General features: G+C 42.4%; 1 protein-coding gene across 1 annotated transcript in view; it reads left to right on the forward strand.

The window, feature by feature from the left end:
- The window catches only part of ARHGAP20 (Rho GTPase activating protein 20), a 69,531-nt gene that overhangs the window by 34,476 nt on the left and 17,047 nt on the right, over positions 1-18,008 (forward strand). Inside the window, 5 exon segments of the mRNA XM_069883474.1 lie at positions 5,079-5,228; positions 7,077-7,118; positions 8,093-8,177; positions 11,292-11,369; positions 17,219-17,285. Coding sequence (XP_069739575.1) covers positions 5,079-5,228; positions 7,077-7,118; positions 8,093-8,177; positions 11,292-11,369; positions 17,219-17,285 — 422 coding nt within the window.

The following is an 18,008-nucleotide window of genomic DNA, read 5'->3' on the forward strand; positions in this document are numbered from 1 at the left end:
TTGGATGCAGCTCAGGATACGGTTGGACTTCTGGGCTGCAGGTGCGTATTGCTGACTCATATTCAGCTTTTCATCTGCCCGCACTCCCAGGTCCTTCTCTTCAGGGCAGCTCTCAATCACATTGTCCCCAAGTCTGTATTGAAACTCTGGATTGCACTGACCCAGATGTAGGACCTTGCACTTGGACTTGTGGAACCTCATGAGATTCACACAGGCCCACTTGTCCAGGCTTCTCTGGATGTTCCGTCCTTCTCGTGTGACAACTGCGCTACTCAGCTTGATGTCATCTGCAGACTTGCTGAGGGTGCACTTGATCTCGCTGTCTATAATTGGTGAAGATATTAAACAGCACTGGTCCCAGTATGGACCCCTGAGGGACACCACTTGTCATGGATCTCCATCTGGACATTGAGCTATTTGCCACTACTGTCTGAACACGACCAATTCCGTATCCACTGAACAGTTCACTCATCAGATCCATATCTCTCCAATTATGAGAGAAGTATGTTGAGGAGGACTGTGTCAAAGGCTTTATAGAAGTCCAGATAGATCACATCCATTGCTTTCTCTGTGTCCACTGATGTGGTTGTCTCATCATAGAAACCCACTAGGTCGGTCAGGCAGGACTTGCCCTCGGTGAAACCATGCTGGCAGTCTCAAATCACCTCCCTGTCCTCCATGTGCTTTAGCATAACTTCTAGGAGGATCTGTTACATGATCTTCCCAGGCACAGAGGTGAGGCTGACGGGTTGGTAGTTCCCTGGATCCTCCCTTCCACCCTTTTTAAAACAAGTGCAATGTTTGCTTTTTTCCAATCATATGGATTTCACCTGACTGCTGTGACTTTTCAAATATCATGGAAAGTGGCTTGGCAACCACATCAGCCAATTCCTTCAGGACTCTGGAATCTGTCTCATCAGGTTCCATAGACTTATTTATGTTCAGGTGGTCACAAACATGATCTTCCCCTACAGTGAGTGGGGCTTTACCCCCCAGCTCCCCATCTTGTCATCCATTGACCCAGAACAGGTGAGGAGAGCAGTTGCCAGTGAAGATTAAGGCAAAAAACTTGTTGAGTACCTCAGCCTTCTTTTTGTCTGTTGATACGAGGTCACAGTTCTTGTTCATTGGGTGGATACACTTTCTTTAACCTTCCTTTTCTGGTTGACATACCTATAGAAGTCCTTCTTGTAGTTCTTTTCTTCCCTTCAGCTTCAGCTACCCCTTGGTCTTCCTGACCCCATCCCTACTCAACTGGGTAGCATCCCTATACTCCTCTCAGGTTCCCTGGCCCTGCTTGCATTGCCTGTGCAGTTCTCTCTTGCTCTTCAGTTTGACCAGCAGGTCTCAACTCAGCCACACTGGTTTCCTCCTTTCCCTGCCTGATTTTCTACATCTGGAGCTCTTGCTCTCTATGGAAAGCATCGTTAAATATTTAACACCTCTGTTTTGCTCCCTCATCCCTGAGGACTATTTCCCAGAAGGTCCAGTGACTAACTCCTTGAGGAGGTGGAATTTTGCTTTCCTAAAATTTAGGGTCCTGACTATACTCCTCGCCTGTTCCATATCCCTCAGGACCTTAAACTCCACCAGTGCATGATTGCTGCAGCCCAGGCTGCTTCCGATCTTGATGTCACTGATAAGCTCACTTGGGTTGGTGACCATCAAGTCCAGTATTGCATTCCCTTAAGTAGGGGTGTCCATTGCCTGGATTAAGAAGTTATCTTCAATGCACTCTAGGAATTTTCCAGCATATGTCAGAGTGGTTGAAGTCCACAAGTAGAATGGGAGCTTGTGAGTATGAAGCGTTCTGTAGCTGGAGGAAGAAGAATTCATCTTTAGGTTCCCCTTGGTCAAGTGGCCTGTAGTAGATACCAATCACAAGGTTACCTTTGTTGTTCTAGTCTCTTAATCTCCCCCATGCATCAGTCCAGATTACAAAAAGATAAGAATAACACTCACATATTGTGATTTTCTCTCTGTTGCCATGTCCTTTACTGCCTTCGTGTGAGGATCAAGTCATAAATGATTGAAAGAGTTTTTCTCACTAAACCAATGTGTATAAAATGTTGTACTGTTTTCTTATCTTGATTAGATTTCTTACAGAGAGTGTGTGTTTTAGTTTAGCAGAGTCAGCATTTCAAGGATCTGTCTGTTCAACAATCAAGATTTCTCACATAAGTTTTTGTGTGGGAGGCACAGAGGAATCATAGAATGATAGAATGGTAGAATCATAGAATGGGTTGGTTTGGTTTGGGTTGAGTTGGAAGGGACTTTAATGGTCATCCAGTTTCAACTTCCCTGCAGTGGGCAAGGATGCCTTCTGGTGGATCAGGTTGCTCAACGCCCCATCCAACTTGGTCTTGAACAGCTTCAGAAATGGGATATCCACAACTTCTCTGGGCACGCTGTGCTAATGCCTCACCACTCTCACAGTATAAAATTTCTTCCTAATGTCTAATCTAAGTCTACCCTCTCAATGGCCTCTTCTGTCTTCTTTATAATACTTACATGCATACATGCAGATGAATTTTAAGGTTAATTTCACAGCGGGCCGGACATAGAAATTAGTGGTTGAATACCTACATGGAATTACGTTAGCAATCTCACAGTAGATCCATTAATGCTTTTGTCAGAGACTCCTATTAAGGAGATTAGCAAATCTAGTGAGAAGTTAATCTTCCATCTGTTAACGGCTGCAAGGTATCCAATTGCTCTTACAGAAAGCAAAAGGAGCTGAATTTACTCTGCAGAGGTGGCACAATTTGGAGTGCATCAATACCTACACCATTGATGTTCATGTTTTTTCCGTTTATTTCAGTGGGCTCTGGATCTGTCTGATATTTACAGTGTGACACTTGCAAGGGGACTGACTTCTTAAAAAATGAATAAAGTCTTTGATTGATATTCATTTGATTTTTCACATGTTTAGATATGGTGCTTCATTTGGTCGATGGTGATATATTCGTTCCTAGAGGTAATGCTTTGGCGCTTAAATACAAGAACCACGTTTCATGAACACTGAGAACCCATGGATTGCATAAAGGGATGTGGCAGATAGAGATAAAATTATACTTCAGGCTCTTTAGATGTTAATGAAGGCTACAGTTTCAGCGCCTTTGGAAACCAGGCCACTTGAATACTGATAATAGCTGAGAGCTGTAAGTAGGCATGGCAAACAGGGTAAGAATATACATCAAGCATGATTGGAAAACGTCTTTGTGCTTCTGCCAATACCCTGCCGACACCTGCTACTGGCACTGCGGGGATCTGGCTTTATGATCTGTAAGTGTTAAAAAAATGCAACAGCGTATAAGAGTTCACTGTACTGAGTAATGAGAAAAAGAAATTGAGGAGAAAGGGAGGATCAACAGATTGATTCGGTGGAGTCAGACCAGGCGTCCAATTTTAAACATCTATGTTAGAATTCACAGCTTTTTTTTTTTTTTTTTGTAAACCTGCATTTTAACAGGTCATTCTGTGATCAGTCAGTTACAGTTATTTCTGTATTCTTTACAGATCTTACTGGTTGCATCACAAACTGATTTGTTGATGAGCATGTTGAAATATTCTCCTGTGCTTTAAATTTCTCTTTGATGGGGTAACGAAGCATGATGAAGAGAGGTGAAATGTACAGCTAACCAGGAAATATGATGATATAGTTAAAAAAGAAATGAACTTGAGATGGTATTTTATGGCCACCTAATTGAAATGCACCTTTTTGCCAGGTGCAATATGCACAGATGGTCCTTTACTGCTCACCCCTGTAAGTGCTGCTGGGTTGTAGGGTTGATCTGCCCCACTATACCCATCTGCACGGTGTCAGCTGGAAACCTCAGAGCAGTCAGAGTACTGCAAGTTCATCCATGACCTCTTCAAGTTCAAGTACTTTCGTGCTTCAGACTGTATTAGTTCCGTCTGTCCTAAGTCAAATACCTTGTTAATGAGACTAGTCTCAGAGAAGGGACTCCATGTGTATTGGAGTGCTAAGAAACTGCTTACCTGGCATATTTATTTATAGAGCACTAATCACCATGGTGCCTGGCACCATCCCCATCCACATTTGCAACACAGTGATGAGCTGACGTGCTCTTGCTTGCAGTCCTTGAATTAGAAGGGCAAAACATTCTAAGGGAGGGGACACTTGTCACCCAGCATTTCCTTGCTGGCCCAGGAGAACCATAGCTCAGTAATTCAGTCTGCAAAGCCTCTAGCACAAACCTGCCTTGAAGTAAGTGGCTGTTGCATTGCTACAGAGCTGGACTGGCTTGGTGCGATTTGACTTGTTTCTTGCATAGCACTGGTGCCCGCTGATCCTGCAAAGGGAGCAGACAACACTGAAAAATTAAGTGGAGAAAAGAGCTGAAAATAAGCTGTGAAATTCTGTAAATTTTACCTTTGCTGTACTCTAATGTTTAGACAGATAAAATACAGGAAGGGCTAAATTTTTAAAAATTGGGGAAATTATATATTTTCCTTGTAGATATTCCAAGAAGACTCAAAATCTTGATTTATTCTGCAAGTGATCTGGGACTAAAGCTACCAGGCAGCTAGTTTGTGGAGCCTGTATATGACCTGTGCTGTAGTTAACACAAATGGCAGGTTTCTGCTTGTCCTTTCTTCAGGATCGCATCACTTGCTCTGACCTAGTTGTCACCACTTAAACTCACCTTAGCTGTTGGCCATGGGGCTAAGCAATCCAACCATACTGTCAACTCCTCAATGGCATTAACGTCACTGAAAGGAGAGTCTAACACAAGTGGCAATCTTTGCCTCCTGGTGAGATTTGCTAGGGAACTCTAGACATGGACAGTTTTCCTCCAAGGAGGGTGATGTCCAGGGATGCCACAAGCAAACTGTTTATCCCACATATATCAGTTGATCTAATTAAATGAGAAATTGCTATATTTTTATATGCAACACAAATAAAGTACTGTTTTCTTTAACTAAAGCAGACCACTTCTTCCATGAGCTCCAATGCAAGCTTCAAGGTGTCTGAAGGCAGAAGAAACTGAGTTGTTTAACCTGCCTTGCTCTGTTTTCATGTTTGTGACATACCTGTGAATTTCTGCCAGCAGGTCGCACTCTCATTTCAAACTAAAGTGCCAAGCACGTCTCTGCGAGATGTGGACAGCATTTTGCACAGAAGAAGTCTGTGAAGGCAGCACAGATCCAGAGAGGTCCTTTGTTTTGGGCTGGCCCACCACAAACTGTGTGGCAAATTTCAGGTAAGAATTGAGATATGGTTTAATTTCTGAGTTTCTTACGTGTTCTTAGGCTGACAGATCTTGTTCATTTCAGCACCAGCGAAGCAGGATCTTAACTGATTATTAAACTGGTTCCTTCTACTGCTGTGACCAGGTCACCCATCATGCCTCATTTTCTGTCTCCCTGCAAATGTGGCAGTAATACTCACTTATCACTTAAAAATTTGAGAAAATACATGATTTGGCAAAGCAATGTCTGCGCTGCAAAGTTGCTCAGTGGAAATTCTTTTTGTTTTTTTTTATAACTTGACAAACACCTTGGCTAATTAGTAAGACGAACTACAAATAGTATACAAGCAAGCTAATGAAAAGATCAGAGAGAATCTCAGAGGACACTTTTAAAGAAAATAACTTATACTGGAGACATACAGTGAAATACTGACCTTGTCCTGTTTCTCTTTTTTATTTAATTGTGCCAGAGAAAATGTCAAAATTCCTCTTAAAGCAGAACCTCTGTATTTTAATAGAAAGGTTTTTGGTCTATCTTTGCAGCATTGTCTGTAGGATGCATAAGGGCTGTGAAGGTAATTTCAGTGATTAGGCTAATTTTAGTCTCAGCAGGAGGGCTCTGTCGTCACTTTCGCTAAGGGAGGGCACCATCCCCCTGAAATCCCAGCTGCTTAGCCACAGCGATTTGTCTGAGATTTGGAAAATACTTTTTCCTCTTTACCAACAGAGAGCAAAAGCTGACACGTGCAGCTTAGTTTGTACGTCACATTGTCCATATCCAAAGAGAATCCTGTGCACAAACTGCTCTTTCTCGAGCTGGTTGTGCTGCTCATGGGGTTTTTTTTTCACTTAATAGTACTGAAACGAAGCTGAAATTTTCTATTTATTTTTGATTGAACTCTTGCCAATAAACATGAGCTTTGATCTAGGCATGGTACGTGATCCTTTATAACTATCAGAAATTAGTTGGATAGGAATGCAGTAGCTTTAATCAAAACAGAGTCAGAGATTTTGTAGAAGTGAAATTATTTTATGTCTGGAGGTACAAATGCCATGCATGAGTCCAGAGATGCGTATCCAATGAAATTGAAACAGCCAAAGCAGAATCACATTTGTAATGTTTATAAAGTGCATTCCCCTCACAGCATCATTCAATAAGTTTGTAGTTCCCTAAATGCCTGCTCTGAAAATTTGAAGAACTTGATTTGCAGAAGCAGCAATGGGAATATCAGTTACTTCATCTGGGGCAGGATTTAAATAAAGAAAGTTGAAGCAAAATTAGGTTGGCACTACTCTATTATTAGCTACATTTAACTGGATGGTTTTCTATCCTTGAAAGTGTATAAATGTGATAAAGATAAATGAGGTAAGCCTTAAAATGTCCAAAGTTAAACAATACTAAGTACGATGGGACCTTTTGTTCATTGTGCATATGTGTTCTTTGTGATGTGGGGATAAACCAAGTAACAAAGAAGAGAATATTAAATGTGGGAAGATGTCTGTATACCTGAGGAAACACTTTTAAACTTTTGAATTAAGCTCTTATTTTATAGTGACCTCCTCTTCTATTTGGACATTAGTTTAAGAACTCAACCATTTCTACTGAATTCACTGGTAAAGATTTAACTTCTCTGGTAAAAACTGGTAGCTAGGGCTTTTGATCTCTGCGGCATACTTTTCAGTTGATTTTTTTGAATGAGAAACAGATTTTTCATTCAAATCTGGAAAAACCTTTTAGTCTTTGTAGGTATTTATGGAAATTGCAACCATGAAACGGTCCATTCCACTGTGGTTTGTAGAAGGGCTATTTTGGTATTCAAATGATGGCTTATTTATCCCTGTTTTTTTATATCCTTGCAGATCTGCAGAACAAAGGGAAACATGGCTGTCTTTTCTGCAAAGGTACTTTATTATACAGTCTTTCAAGACACTGAAAAGAGTTCAATCATCTAGACCAGTGATTCCCAAGCTGTGGTGCCTATGCCATCATGGTAGATAATCTCTTTCAAATTGATAATCAGGAAAAAAAACAGCTCATGACTTCTCCCTGAAGAAGATGGTATGTGCTGTTCATGCAGTGATCAGTACACAAGGAGGAAAATGCTTCCCTGTGCCTGAAGATGGCTTAGTACAAAACTGTAGTGATCCCTGTCACACACGGTCCCTTCCCTGCATAGTTGTAGGAGCCTCTGTCACTCGCTGTAGTTGAGGTTGAGGCTCTTTCCATGGTGATGGCATCTAAGCAAGCCCAGCTTGGGAACCTCTGCTCTAACATATCTGCTGCTCATGGCTGGCTGTATTTTGGTCTTACAAAATGTACCCCAAGCTGGAGGGTATGGTAGGAGGGTTCAGTTAAGTAGAGCTGCCTTATTTCAGTCATTGTATGGACAGAGAACTGCTAGTGGAGCGTTTGTTTTCTGGTCACCTAGTTCTGCTCGTTGAGGTTTCTGTCTATATCTTCAGAGTTCCCAGGGTTGTTTAAATCATCCTTGCTGGGGTTGATTTCAGATTTACTCTCCTGTTCGGTCCTTTGAACTGATCTGTACGATGAGGTGCAGCTGATTCCAGTAGGAGCCTGTAGTGCAGGCTGAGGTGTCAAAATGATGGGCAGTTTTAGCTTGATTTTTTAAATTCAATTTCTCTGTTGATAACTCCAGTTTCTGCAATGAACTTTAATACAACAGATAGGGGCCAAAGTCAGCATCCCTTCCAGTTACTTCTGGATGCTTTCTTGTCCTCAGAGATCTTTCTGCTGCAGTACCTCTGCAAACAACATGCTTCTTATCCAGTTACTGCTTGATAGCTATTTAAATTTCCATCTTACTATTTATGTTTACAGTATTAAAAATTTACTTGTTCTGTACTTGTTTTGTCAGTCGAATAAGAGAAGAGAAGGAGAAGGACTATCCTAAAAGCATACCTCTGAAGATAATTGCAAAGGATGTGGGGACTTGTGCATATGTAAGTGCTCTTGAACTAATTGGGGGTCTAAACACACATCACCTATGAGTGCTAGTCACTGTAAATCCTTTGGATACTGGGGGGCTTCTTTCGGTTTTCAACATCCTTTAAGGACCCCTTTTAAAATCTTGGCATATGCAGCCCTGAAATGTTTGTTTCCTGTTGTTTAATACATGAGTTCTGTTTTAAAGGCAGCATGCTTAGTAAAAAATACTGATTCTGGCACACAAACTAAAGACCGTACAGTGTGAAGTCCCAAGAAACACCTCTAGCGGAACTTATGCATAAGCATCTTCAGAAATGCCAGCACAATGTACCCTTTCTTGCCTGTAAAAGTGATCTAAACCCACAGCTGCCTTCATTCAATTCTGCAAAGTTGCAATGTGTTTTATTTTTCATAATGATCCTAAGTCAGTAAAGCTGTGTATATGGGCACACTGAAATTGCACTAAGCATGTTTCTAATTAACTAACTGATGCTGGTAAATTTACAAACACAAGGCAAATTGGTAAAGAAAGGTCATTCATAGGGTGATTTGCACCTTTTTTACTAAGTCATTTTTAACCAATTTAAACTACATTCTTGTATGTAGCAAATTCCTTAGGGATACCATAGCATCCAGTGATAATCCATACATTCTTCCTTTGCTTCTTATAAATTTGTCTTTGCTTTTTAACTGTGCTTGTAAGATCTGTATTTCATGTGCAGAAACCTAAAGAGCGTTCGCAGGGACACAAGAAGTTTTCACAGAAGATAGACTTCAGTGCAGGTCTTTGCCCAACAGTGAATCTCCACTTAGAATTCTATATTTGCCTAGGCATAAACACAGAGAAGTCTGTCTTTTTTTCATTAGGTTTTTATTAAGGCAAAAGATAATAGTTAGAAATGACAGATTGCTAAGACAAATGTTAACAAACAATAATTATGATAGCTCAGATGCAGGAGTGCAGGATAAAGGTGTGGTCAAATGTAAATGTCTATAAATCACATACTCTGAGGTGTTGCACTCTGGTACCAGGGTTTGTTGGGGTTTTTTAAAATGTCTTTCCTCCTTAGCTGTAATTTCATCATGTGTCAAACATGTTTTTCTGATCCTGACTGTCCTATAAATGACACTCTGTAGTCTAGCTATTATCAGTAATAAAACAGAGGAGGAGCAGATGGAAACTTTGTGATGCAAATTGTTTTTATGGCACTATGGTCCCAGTACTACAGCACCTGGAGATGCCCAAGAATTATTTCATTTTTGGAGGACTGGGAAGACTGAACACAAAATAGAAGGCATTTTATTATATTCTAGCCAAGGGCAAAACTTATGCAAATGTCCTGACCTACTCCTGAGAGCCAGATGTCATTGCTTCAGGCAAATGTTAAATATTTATGGTATGAGCGTTCAGATATGTCCAAAAGCAAGATATACAGTATTCTCACTACTTTCCTTTGATTGCCATGGCAGCTTGTTACCATCAGGGACTTATGCTACTGTACAGTTCAGATCTTTTCTAAATGCAAAATGTCAGGCAGTTGTTTCATTTGAACATCCTGTGACCAGTATAAAATTGATATACTGTGCAGGGCAGCAGGGTACAGCAAACTGTCTTGGGACTGGCAGTGAACATTTACATCTTTGGGCTTTTGGATACGCCTGGGCAGTTTGTTGCAGCGAGCAGGCGTTTCTTCTGCCAGGGCTTTAGGGTGGCCATGAACCAGCTGCAGTCCAAAAGCTGTGTAGTCTTGTTAGTGAAGCCAAACTAGCCCGCTTCTAAATAGAGTTTAGTAACCTACGGTTGATGTAGGAGCTGCTATTTCATAGAATCATAGAATCATGGAATCATAGAATCATGGAATCATAGAATGGTTTGGGTTGGAAGGGACCTTAAAGTCCATCCTGTTCCAACCCCCCTGTCATGGGCAGGGACACCTTCCACCAGACCAGGCTGCCCAAGGCCCCGTCCAACCTGGCCCTGAACACCTCCAGGGATGGGGCAGCCACAACTCTCCTGGGCAACCTGTGCCAGTGTCTCACCACTCTCAAAGTGAAGAAATTCTTCCTTATGTCTAGTCTAAATCTGCCCCTCTCCAGTTTCTACCCATCTGGCTTGGAAGTGGGTGTGGTGGTGAGAAAACCACTTTGGACCTGCTCTGCACACTTCGTTTTGCCTCTGCAAGGTGGTGACAGTGGTGCTGCCATATCCTAGCGGGGCTGAAGATGGAGTTGTTAATCCTGGTGTATTTGAAATGCGCTGCCTTGCATAAGAACAAACCACGTCACCGAGGTACAGAGCATTGCCCAGCTGTACGGGAGTAATACCAGTGCCAGGCAGCTGGTGCTGAAATGTCACTCTGGAAAGACTGCCTTGTGAAAAGGACACTTCCTCCAACACAAAGCTTGGCACTTCAATGCTGGTTGCCATCGGTATTTAGAAACTGGTGTTTCTGCTAATCCATCCTTTTCCATCCTGCTTATCAACAGATTCTGGAGGATGCTGGAGAGGTAGTATTTTAACTGGATGAAAGATTAACAAGAGGAAGTGTTTCTACTTCTAAGCCACATTTGGCTTTGAGTAACCTGTATAGAATTTGGCAAAAGATATAGAGATGAATAGCCCATATATAGTATTTTCTTAGCAGAGAGATCTTCAGTAGAAAAGGACCGAAATTATTAACAAATGATAGGAGAACCTCTTATTTCATTGAAAAAACTCACTGAAATGTTTCATTTTTTTCAAAGGAAACTCAAATGCTTTTAAATGAATCAAACCGTTAAGTTTCCCTTATATAGTGTCTAAAATGCAATTTTAGTGGTTGTGTCTTTTTGCATTTTTTAATGTGCAGGTCTAGTCCCCAGTAATCATGGCACTCTTCCTTCTGATGGAGCTGTTGAGGAAGCAGGGAGCAAATACAGAAAGTATGTGACAAAGCAGAGGAATCAAACCTTGGTTTTAGACAGCTGGATCTCAACTACCTAGTATAACTTATTTATCAAGTAAAATTTTAACACGATCCTCTCAGTTTCTCCAACAGTGAATTATGCAGAGCTGTTGCACTTTGGATATGCTTTGCAAGTCCAAATTCTTAATGCAGCTTTCCCCTTCTCCTTTTTTCTGTTCACAGTCAAAAACCCTAAGTGTAACCAATGTTGATACCGCAAATGATGTAATTCTGATGGCCTTGCAGCAGCTGGGAATTAACGTAAGTTCTTGCACCAGTTTTAATGAGTCTCTTAATAATCGAATCTTCTCTCACGCTTTTTCCAAGTTCTAGGATATAAACAGTAATTAAAACCTTTATCATAGCAGCTCATTGTTGTTGAAATAAAGCAAAAGTGCCTTGTTAATATGTAGACCTCCAGAGATCAAGTGCCTCTAGAAGTTTTGAATATATCTCTCATCCCTGTAAGGGATCTCTCATGTGTAAAGTTGCTTTTAAATCTATTTTGCTGATGTCTAAGAGGAGGTCTCTTGACACTTATGTAGTTGTCAAGCCACTTTCCATGATATTTGAAAAGTCACAGCAGTCAGGTGAAATCCCTGGTGATTGGAAAAAGGCAAACATTGCACTCGTTTTTAAAAAGGGTGGAAGGGAGGACCCTGGGACCTACCAACCTGTCAGCCTCACCTCTGTGCCTGGGAAGATCATGGAACAGATCCTCCTAGAAGCTATGCTAAAGCACATGGAGGACAGGGAGGTGATTCGAGACTGCCAGCATGGTTTCACCGAGGGCAAGTCCTGCCTGACCATCTAGTGGCCTTCTAGGATGATATAACTACATCAGTGGACACAGAGAAAGCAATGGATGTGATCTATCTGGACTTCCGTAAAGCCTTTGACATGGTCCTCCGCAACGTCCTTCTCTCTAAATTGGAGAGGTGTTGATTGGATGGGTGGACTGTTCAGTGGATCAGGAATTGATTGAATGTTCACATCCAGAGAGTAGTAGTAAACAGCTCAACATCCAGATGGAGACTGATGACAAATGGTGTCTCTGAGGGATCCCAACTGGGACCAGTACTGTTTAAAATCTTCATCGAGTGCACCCTCAGCAAGTTTTCAGATAACACCAAGCTGAGTGGTCTGGTTGATACACCTGAAAGACAGGGTGCCATCCAGAGGGGCTTAGGCAAGCTTGAAAAGTGGCTCCATGTGAGCAGCATGAGGTTCAACAAGGCCAAGTGTAAGGTCCTGCACCTGGGTCAGTGGGATGAAGGACTTGAGAGCATCCCTGCTGAGAAGGACTTGGGAGTGCAGGTGGATGAAAAGCTGGACATGAGTCAGCAATAGGCACTCATTGCCCAGAAAGCCAACTGTGTCCTCGGCTGCAGCAACGGAAGCATTGCCAGCAGGTCAAGGGAGGTGATCCTCCCCCTCTACTCTGCTCTTGTGAGACCTCACCTGAAGTACTGCGTCTAGCTCTGGAGCCCTCAGCATAGGAAAGACCTGTTGGAGTGGGTCTAGAGGAGGGCCACAAACACAATCAGTGGGATGGAACATCTTTCCTATGAAGAAAGGCTGAGAGAGTTGGGGTTGTTCAGCTTGGAGAAGAAAAGACTCTGGGGTGACCTTATTGTGGCCTTCCAGTAATAAAGGGGGCTTCTAGGAAAGATGGAGACAGATGTTTTAGTAGGGTCTATTGTGATAAGACAAGGGGTAATGTTTTTAAACTAAAAGAGGGTAGAGTCAAATAAGGAAGACATTTTTTTACAAACTGGACTGGATGACTTTTAAAGGTCCTTTCCAACCCAAAACATTCTATGACTATGACACAAGAAATGGGAGTTTGATACAGCATACTTCAATGGTAACAGCAAACCTACTGACTTGCTTGTTAGGTGGTTTCAGAATGTGCAAACATGTGTGATCAGCTGTGTCCCCAGATTACAAGTCCAAGCACTGCTCCCAAGTGTCCAAATCAAGTACTCTAATTATCCATGGACCTTTAGCGTTATGTGTGATATGAATGTAACTCAGTGATTGCACAGAATCTGAATGCACCCAATTTAAGCAATATCTGAAACTGTTTTATAAAAGGGCTTTTACAGGGCTTTCAGTAATGCAGGTAGCACAGAAAGTAGGTGCAGCGATTCCTAGTAGATCAAGTACTGCCTCAACTGCCTCCCTTTGCTCTAAACCAGACGAGGTAGTGTCTTGGGTGTAGTAATGAATCAGTACCAGGAACAACAATTCTGGCTGCCTTATTCTGTTCCTCTTCTTGTTTCACAACATGGGTCAAACCAACACCAATGGACATCGAAGCTCCTAGATGGCAGCTTTTTACCTGGCCTGTCAATCTGCTGTTTGGCTAACAAGATTTTTTAAAATGTCTTAGAATCATAGAATTGCTTGGTTGCAAAAGATCTTTGAGATCGAGTTCAACCATACCTGCCCACAACTAAATCACATCCCTAAGCACCTCATCTACCCATCTTTTCAATACCTCCAGGGGTGGTGACTCAACCACCTCCCTGGGCAGCCTCTGCCAGTGCCTGAGAACCCTTTCAGTGAAGAAATTTTTCCTGATGTCTAATTTGAACCTCCCCTGGTGCAACTTGAGGCCATTTCCTCTTATCCTATCGCCTGTCACTTGGGAAAAGGGACCAGCACCCACCTTGCTACAACCTCCTTTCAGGTAGTTGTAGAGAGTGATAAAGTCTCAGCTTCCTTTTCTCCAGGCTAAACAACCCTAGTTCTCTCAACCACTCCTCATAACACTTGTTTTCCAGACCCTTCACCAGCTTCATTGCCCTTCTCTGGACATGCTCCAGGACCTCAATGCCTTTCTTGTAATGAAGAGCCCAAAACTGAACACAGGATTTGAGATGCAGCCTCACAAGTGCCGAGTATAGGGGCACAATCACCTCCCTGGTCCTGCTGGCCGCGCTGTTTCTGATACAATCCAGCTCTTGATGAAAATGGTGATCTTGTTGCATAGAATCTGGCGAGTCTTTCCGTACCACAGCCCTGAGTGTGAATAGTCAAATATAAACAAAATGCCACTCTTGTGCTTCCTGGGAGTTTCTGGAGACCCCCAGCAAGAGCTGGAGTAACCTCAGAATTTGCCTTCTCTAGCATTCATTATCCTAATTTATATGGGCTTTTAATGCATCTAAGGGCCTATTCTGCTGGCTTCCTATTTCCCAGGTACAACAATTTCTCATCTTGTTATGTCTCAGACATCCCATTTACACCAAGGCTGGGGCTCTGGCCTGGGTTTGGGATCCAGCAGTCTATCAGATTAAGATGGCTCTTGATTTCGTGGAGGAACCTCAAGGAAAAAGGATGATATGAGTTAAAATTAGGATTTTAATTGCGGATTGTCTTCCCCAATCTACAACAAATATCAAGAGACCATGCAGTATTATAACTGTGAGTCTTCATTATGGTGTGCTTTGTTTTCACTCATTTTATTTATGTGTATCATTTATACTTCCTCATTCTGTGTACAGAAAAAAGAGGAAAATGCCCCTATTGGCAGAGAATATTTTGTTTGAAATGAGCAGTAGGAGGAACTGGTTAGATTTCAGCTTTGTATTCTTTTGTGTGTGTCACAGTCAACCCTTTCCTCCTCTTTACATTTTTATTTCAAGTGGAATAAGAACGAAAGCCATGTGAAAGATGTAAAATCTTGCTTGCAGAATTGTTTGCTCAAGTAATACGCTACATTTTTTCACTGCATCTTTGTAGCATAAAGCCTTTTTCATTAGAGGCATATCATAAGATTAGCAATAAAATCAAACAAGCTAAATAAATTAAGCTGTAGCTTGTGTATCAATTCAACACCCACCCCCCTCGCACGATTGTTCTCACTGCGAGGAAGCTTTTCCTTCTGTGCCGTCTCAAAGCTTTTTCCCAGAGAGAACCACTTGAAAGGAGCTCTACGACTTTCCAATAGCAATTATAAAAACTACATTTCGCATGTTGTGTGATTAATGGGGCTATTACTTTGGCTGAGTTCACTCTGGTTTAGCACATTGGGGTTTTTCCCTCTGCGGTTTCTCTGATAAAATGACAACTAGTTTGTGCAAAATTACATTGATCATCTGTTCCAAATTATCAAGTGAGGCAGAAAAAAGGGCCTTGGGTTTCCCAGCTCTGTGAGTACACTTGCTGATTTTTCTGGGACAGTCACATTTATACTGACAAATGGCCTCATAAAGCCTATAAAGGACAACGTTTGTGACTGAGAGATGAGCAGTCAGCTTCTTGAAAAGGCGCTTCCTCGCTCTTTCCCTTCCCCTGTTTCCCCTTCACAGCAACTAACCCTTCCGTATATATATTTAAAAGGAAAAGTAAATACCCTTTCTTGTGCTCCTCAGCTGTATTTATTTGCTCCTGGCTGCTTGCCCTGAGGCATCAGAGATGTCTCCAAAGCCTATTTATTTTCCTTCTGCCCCCTGCTAGCTAGCTTAGCAGCAGTGCTAATATGGGCCAGAAAGCTCTTTCAGTCCAAGAGCAAAGTACGAAGGCTTTATTGGGTGTATCAGCATTACACTGGGTGTGTGCAGCAAGTAGAAAGAGTCTCGGGAGCTTTGAGGACACTGGGTGAAGGTCCAGACAATATAGGATAGAAGGTAAAGGTGTTTAAAATGAGGTAGGGTTTAATTTTAGAGTAAAACAAACAATGTCATGAGGTATTTATCATCTTTTGTAGCCAGAAAACTTCTAGTGTGTAATCATCCTGATTTAGCAGTGTTGCTGAAAAATGGATTTAAGATATTATAGATGATTTTTCATGGATGGTATTTATCCGCTTGCCGTTACCTTTTGTCCTCAGAGTGTTTTATATTAAATGTCATTCCTTCTATTTCTAATGTCTCACCATCACATCTGAAATAATGTACTGTTCTCCTTCTTCAATTAAACTGCAACATTAACTTGTATGTTTATGCTAAAGGCAACATTTAGAATTTGCTTTCAAATCAGTGGTTTTACACAGCTTTTCCCAAAGATGTTCACATTCTCCAATCCTCTAGAAATGGTCTCCTTTGTCATAAATTTATCCTCTCCACTGTAAATTTTCAGGGGGCTCAGCAATCTCAAAGCATCATCCAGTGCTCCCAAGCCCTTCCACACAGAAGAGCTGCACAAAAGGGCTGAGCAGCAGCCCTACAAGCAGATTTTGGGCAGCACTGAGTGCCAGAAGGCTCCTGGGTGCTGTCCTCACCTTGGCATCATTAGCGTGGGCTCAGATCTCAGGCAAAGGTGCTTCTGCCCTGCTGTCCAGCACAGGGCACAGGTTGCTGTTGGCTGGTGAGCATGAGCTCCTCCTGCTTGCAGAGGACGTAAAGGAACTGGAGAGATGTTAGAAGAGGGGTCTCAAGAGTGAGGCTGGGGATGCCTCTGTACCAGAGCACCTCCTGGAGGATGCGACTACCGTGTTACTAAGGATGAAGCTGAAGGGTCACCTTAGCACAAATAAACAACCTGCTGTCCACCACACACGCCAAGCAAGCCTCTGCTTCATGCTGATTATCCATAGTCCCTCTGAGGGTTCAGACCCGTCTCTCATCAGGGCTGGGTGCTGCTCAGCACCAGCAGGGAGAAGCAGGGCACAGAGGCACTGGTGGCGAGGAGCAGCACCCTGAGCTGGAGGTTCTTTCCATAATGGGGTCTGCCTCATTTCCAGCCTCCTGGGAGTGAGGAGGCACACAGGATGGGACTGACTCAGCCACAGGACATAAAGGGCTGGCATGTAACACGTTAGCCTGGCCTCAGAGCAACCCTGAGTCCTGGCAGGCTGTGACCTCCATCTCTTTGCTTGCAGGAGCAGTGAAAGAACTGGGGCAAATCTCCCCCTTTTCTTCCAGAAGTAGTGGCCTCCAGCCCCTCTCGCTGCTCAGAACTGGACCCTGGTCACACAAATCACATTGCGCACCGCTGACACACTTCAGAAACTTTGCTGGTGGCAAATCTGGGCACTGCAGAAGTAAAGGTGGTTCCTTTCATCCTGCTAGTGTGGTGCAGGTTGCCCTTATGTTCTGAGAAACGTAATGAAACCCTGTTCTTAATGGCTGGCAAACTAATTCTTAATTTTGGTTTTAAAGGGCTCTGAAAAAGACTACAAGCTGTGGGTGATTTCAGGAAGAGAAGATGCTCCTTACCCTCTTATTGGTAAGTTCCTGACATGGTTTTGTTTTTCAACATCCACTTAGTTTTTAGTGCTGAAGGAAGCAAGAAATACAGAGAAGACTGAAATGCAGCTTCCTCTTTTGCTTTGTTTTTCCCATTTTTTCTCTTACTTCCCTGTCACGCCAAGTTTGTCTGCTTGTGGAGCTGATCCTTTGTTTTGAAGGGCAACTGTCTGCTTATATCACTAAGAGGTTGAAAAACTTTATTTATTTATGCCCCAATTTTATTGCATGAGCCTCAGTGTTTTTTCAGAGTCAGCCTCTCCACTCACTGACCTCCTCTCCCAGAGCTGGCTCAGCTTTACCATATTTCTTCCTACTCTTCCATAGCTTTGTTTACTCCCCTCCTCGGCAAAACTCAGCAGAGTTTTGAGAAATGTCCTGCTCTTCCACAACTCAAGTCAGCTGAATCAAGAGGTCCTTTGCAATCTTGTAGTTCTCTTACTGGCTGACAGCTCTCCTCTAATTAGGAGCAAATTATTGTTTATTCACTTTCTAAGATGCTTTTTTAAACATTTCCTCTCCAGGAATCAACCCAAAGCTCAGAAGTGATTGGAGTAATTTGATTTTGGTCCATGATTTACTGAGAACAAATCCATTCTTGTCATTACGAATCTTTTCCTGTAGAAGCCCAGCATTACTTGTGCTGTATGAGTTCACAGATGACTAGATCAAGAAAAATGGATGGATTTTCTCTTTTCTTCCT

This window comes from Phaenicophaeus curvirostris, chromosome 1 (assembly GCF_032191515.1).
Source record: "Phaenicophaeus curvirostris isolate KB17595 chromosome 1, BPBGC_Pcur_1.0, whole genome shotgun sequence".
NCBI lineage: Eukaryota > Metazoa > Chordata > Aves > Cuculiformes > Cuculidae > Phaenicophaeus > Phaenicophaeus curvirostris.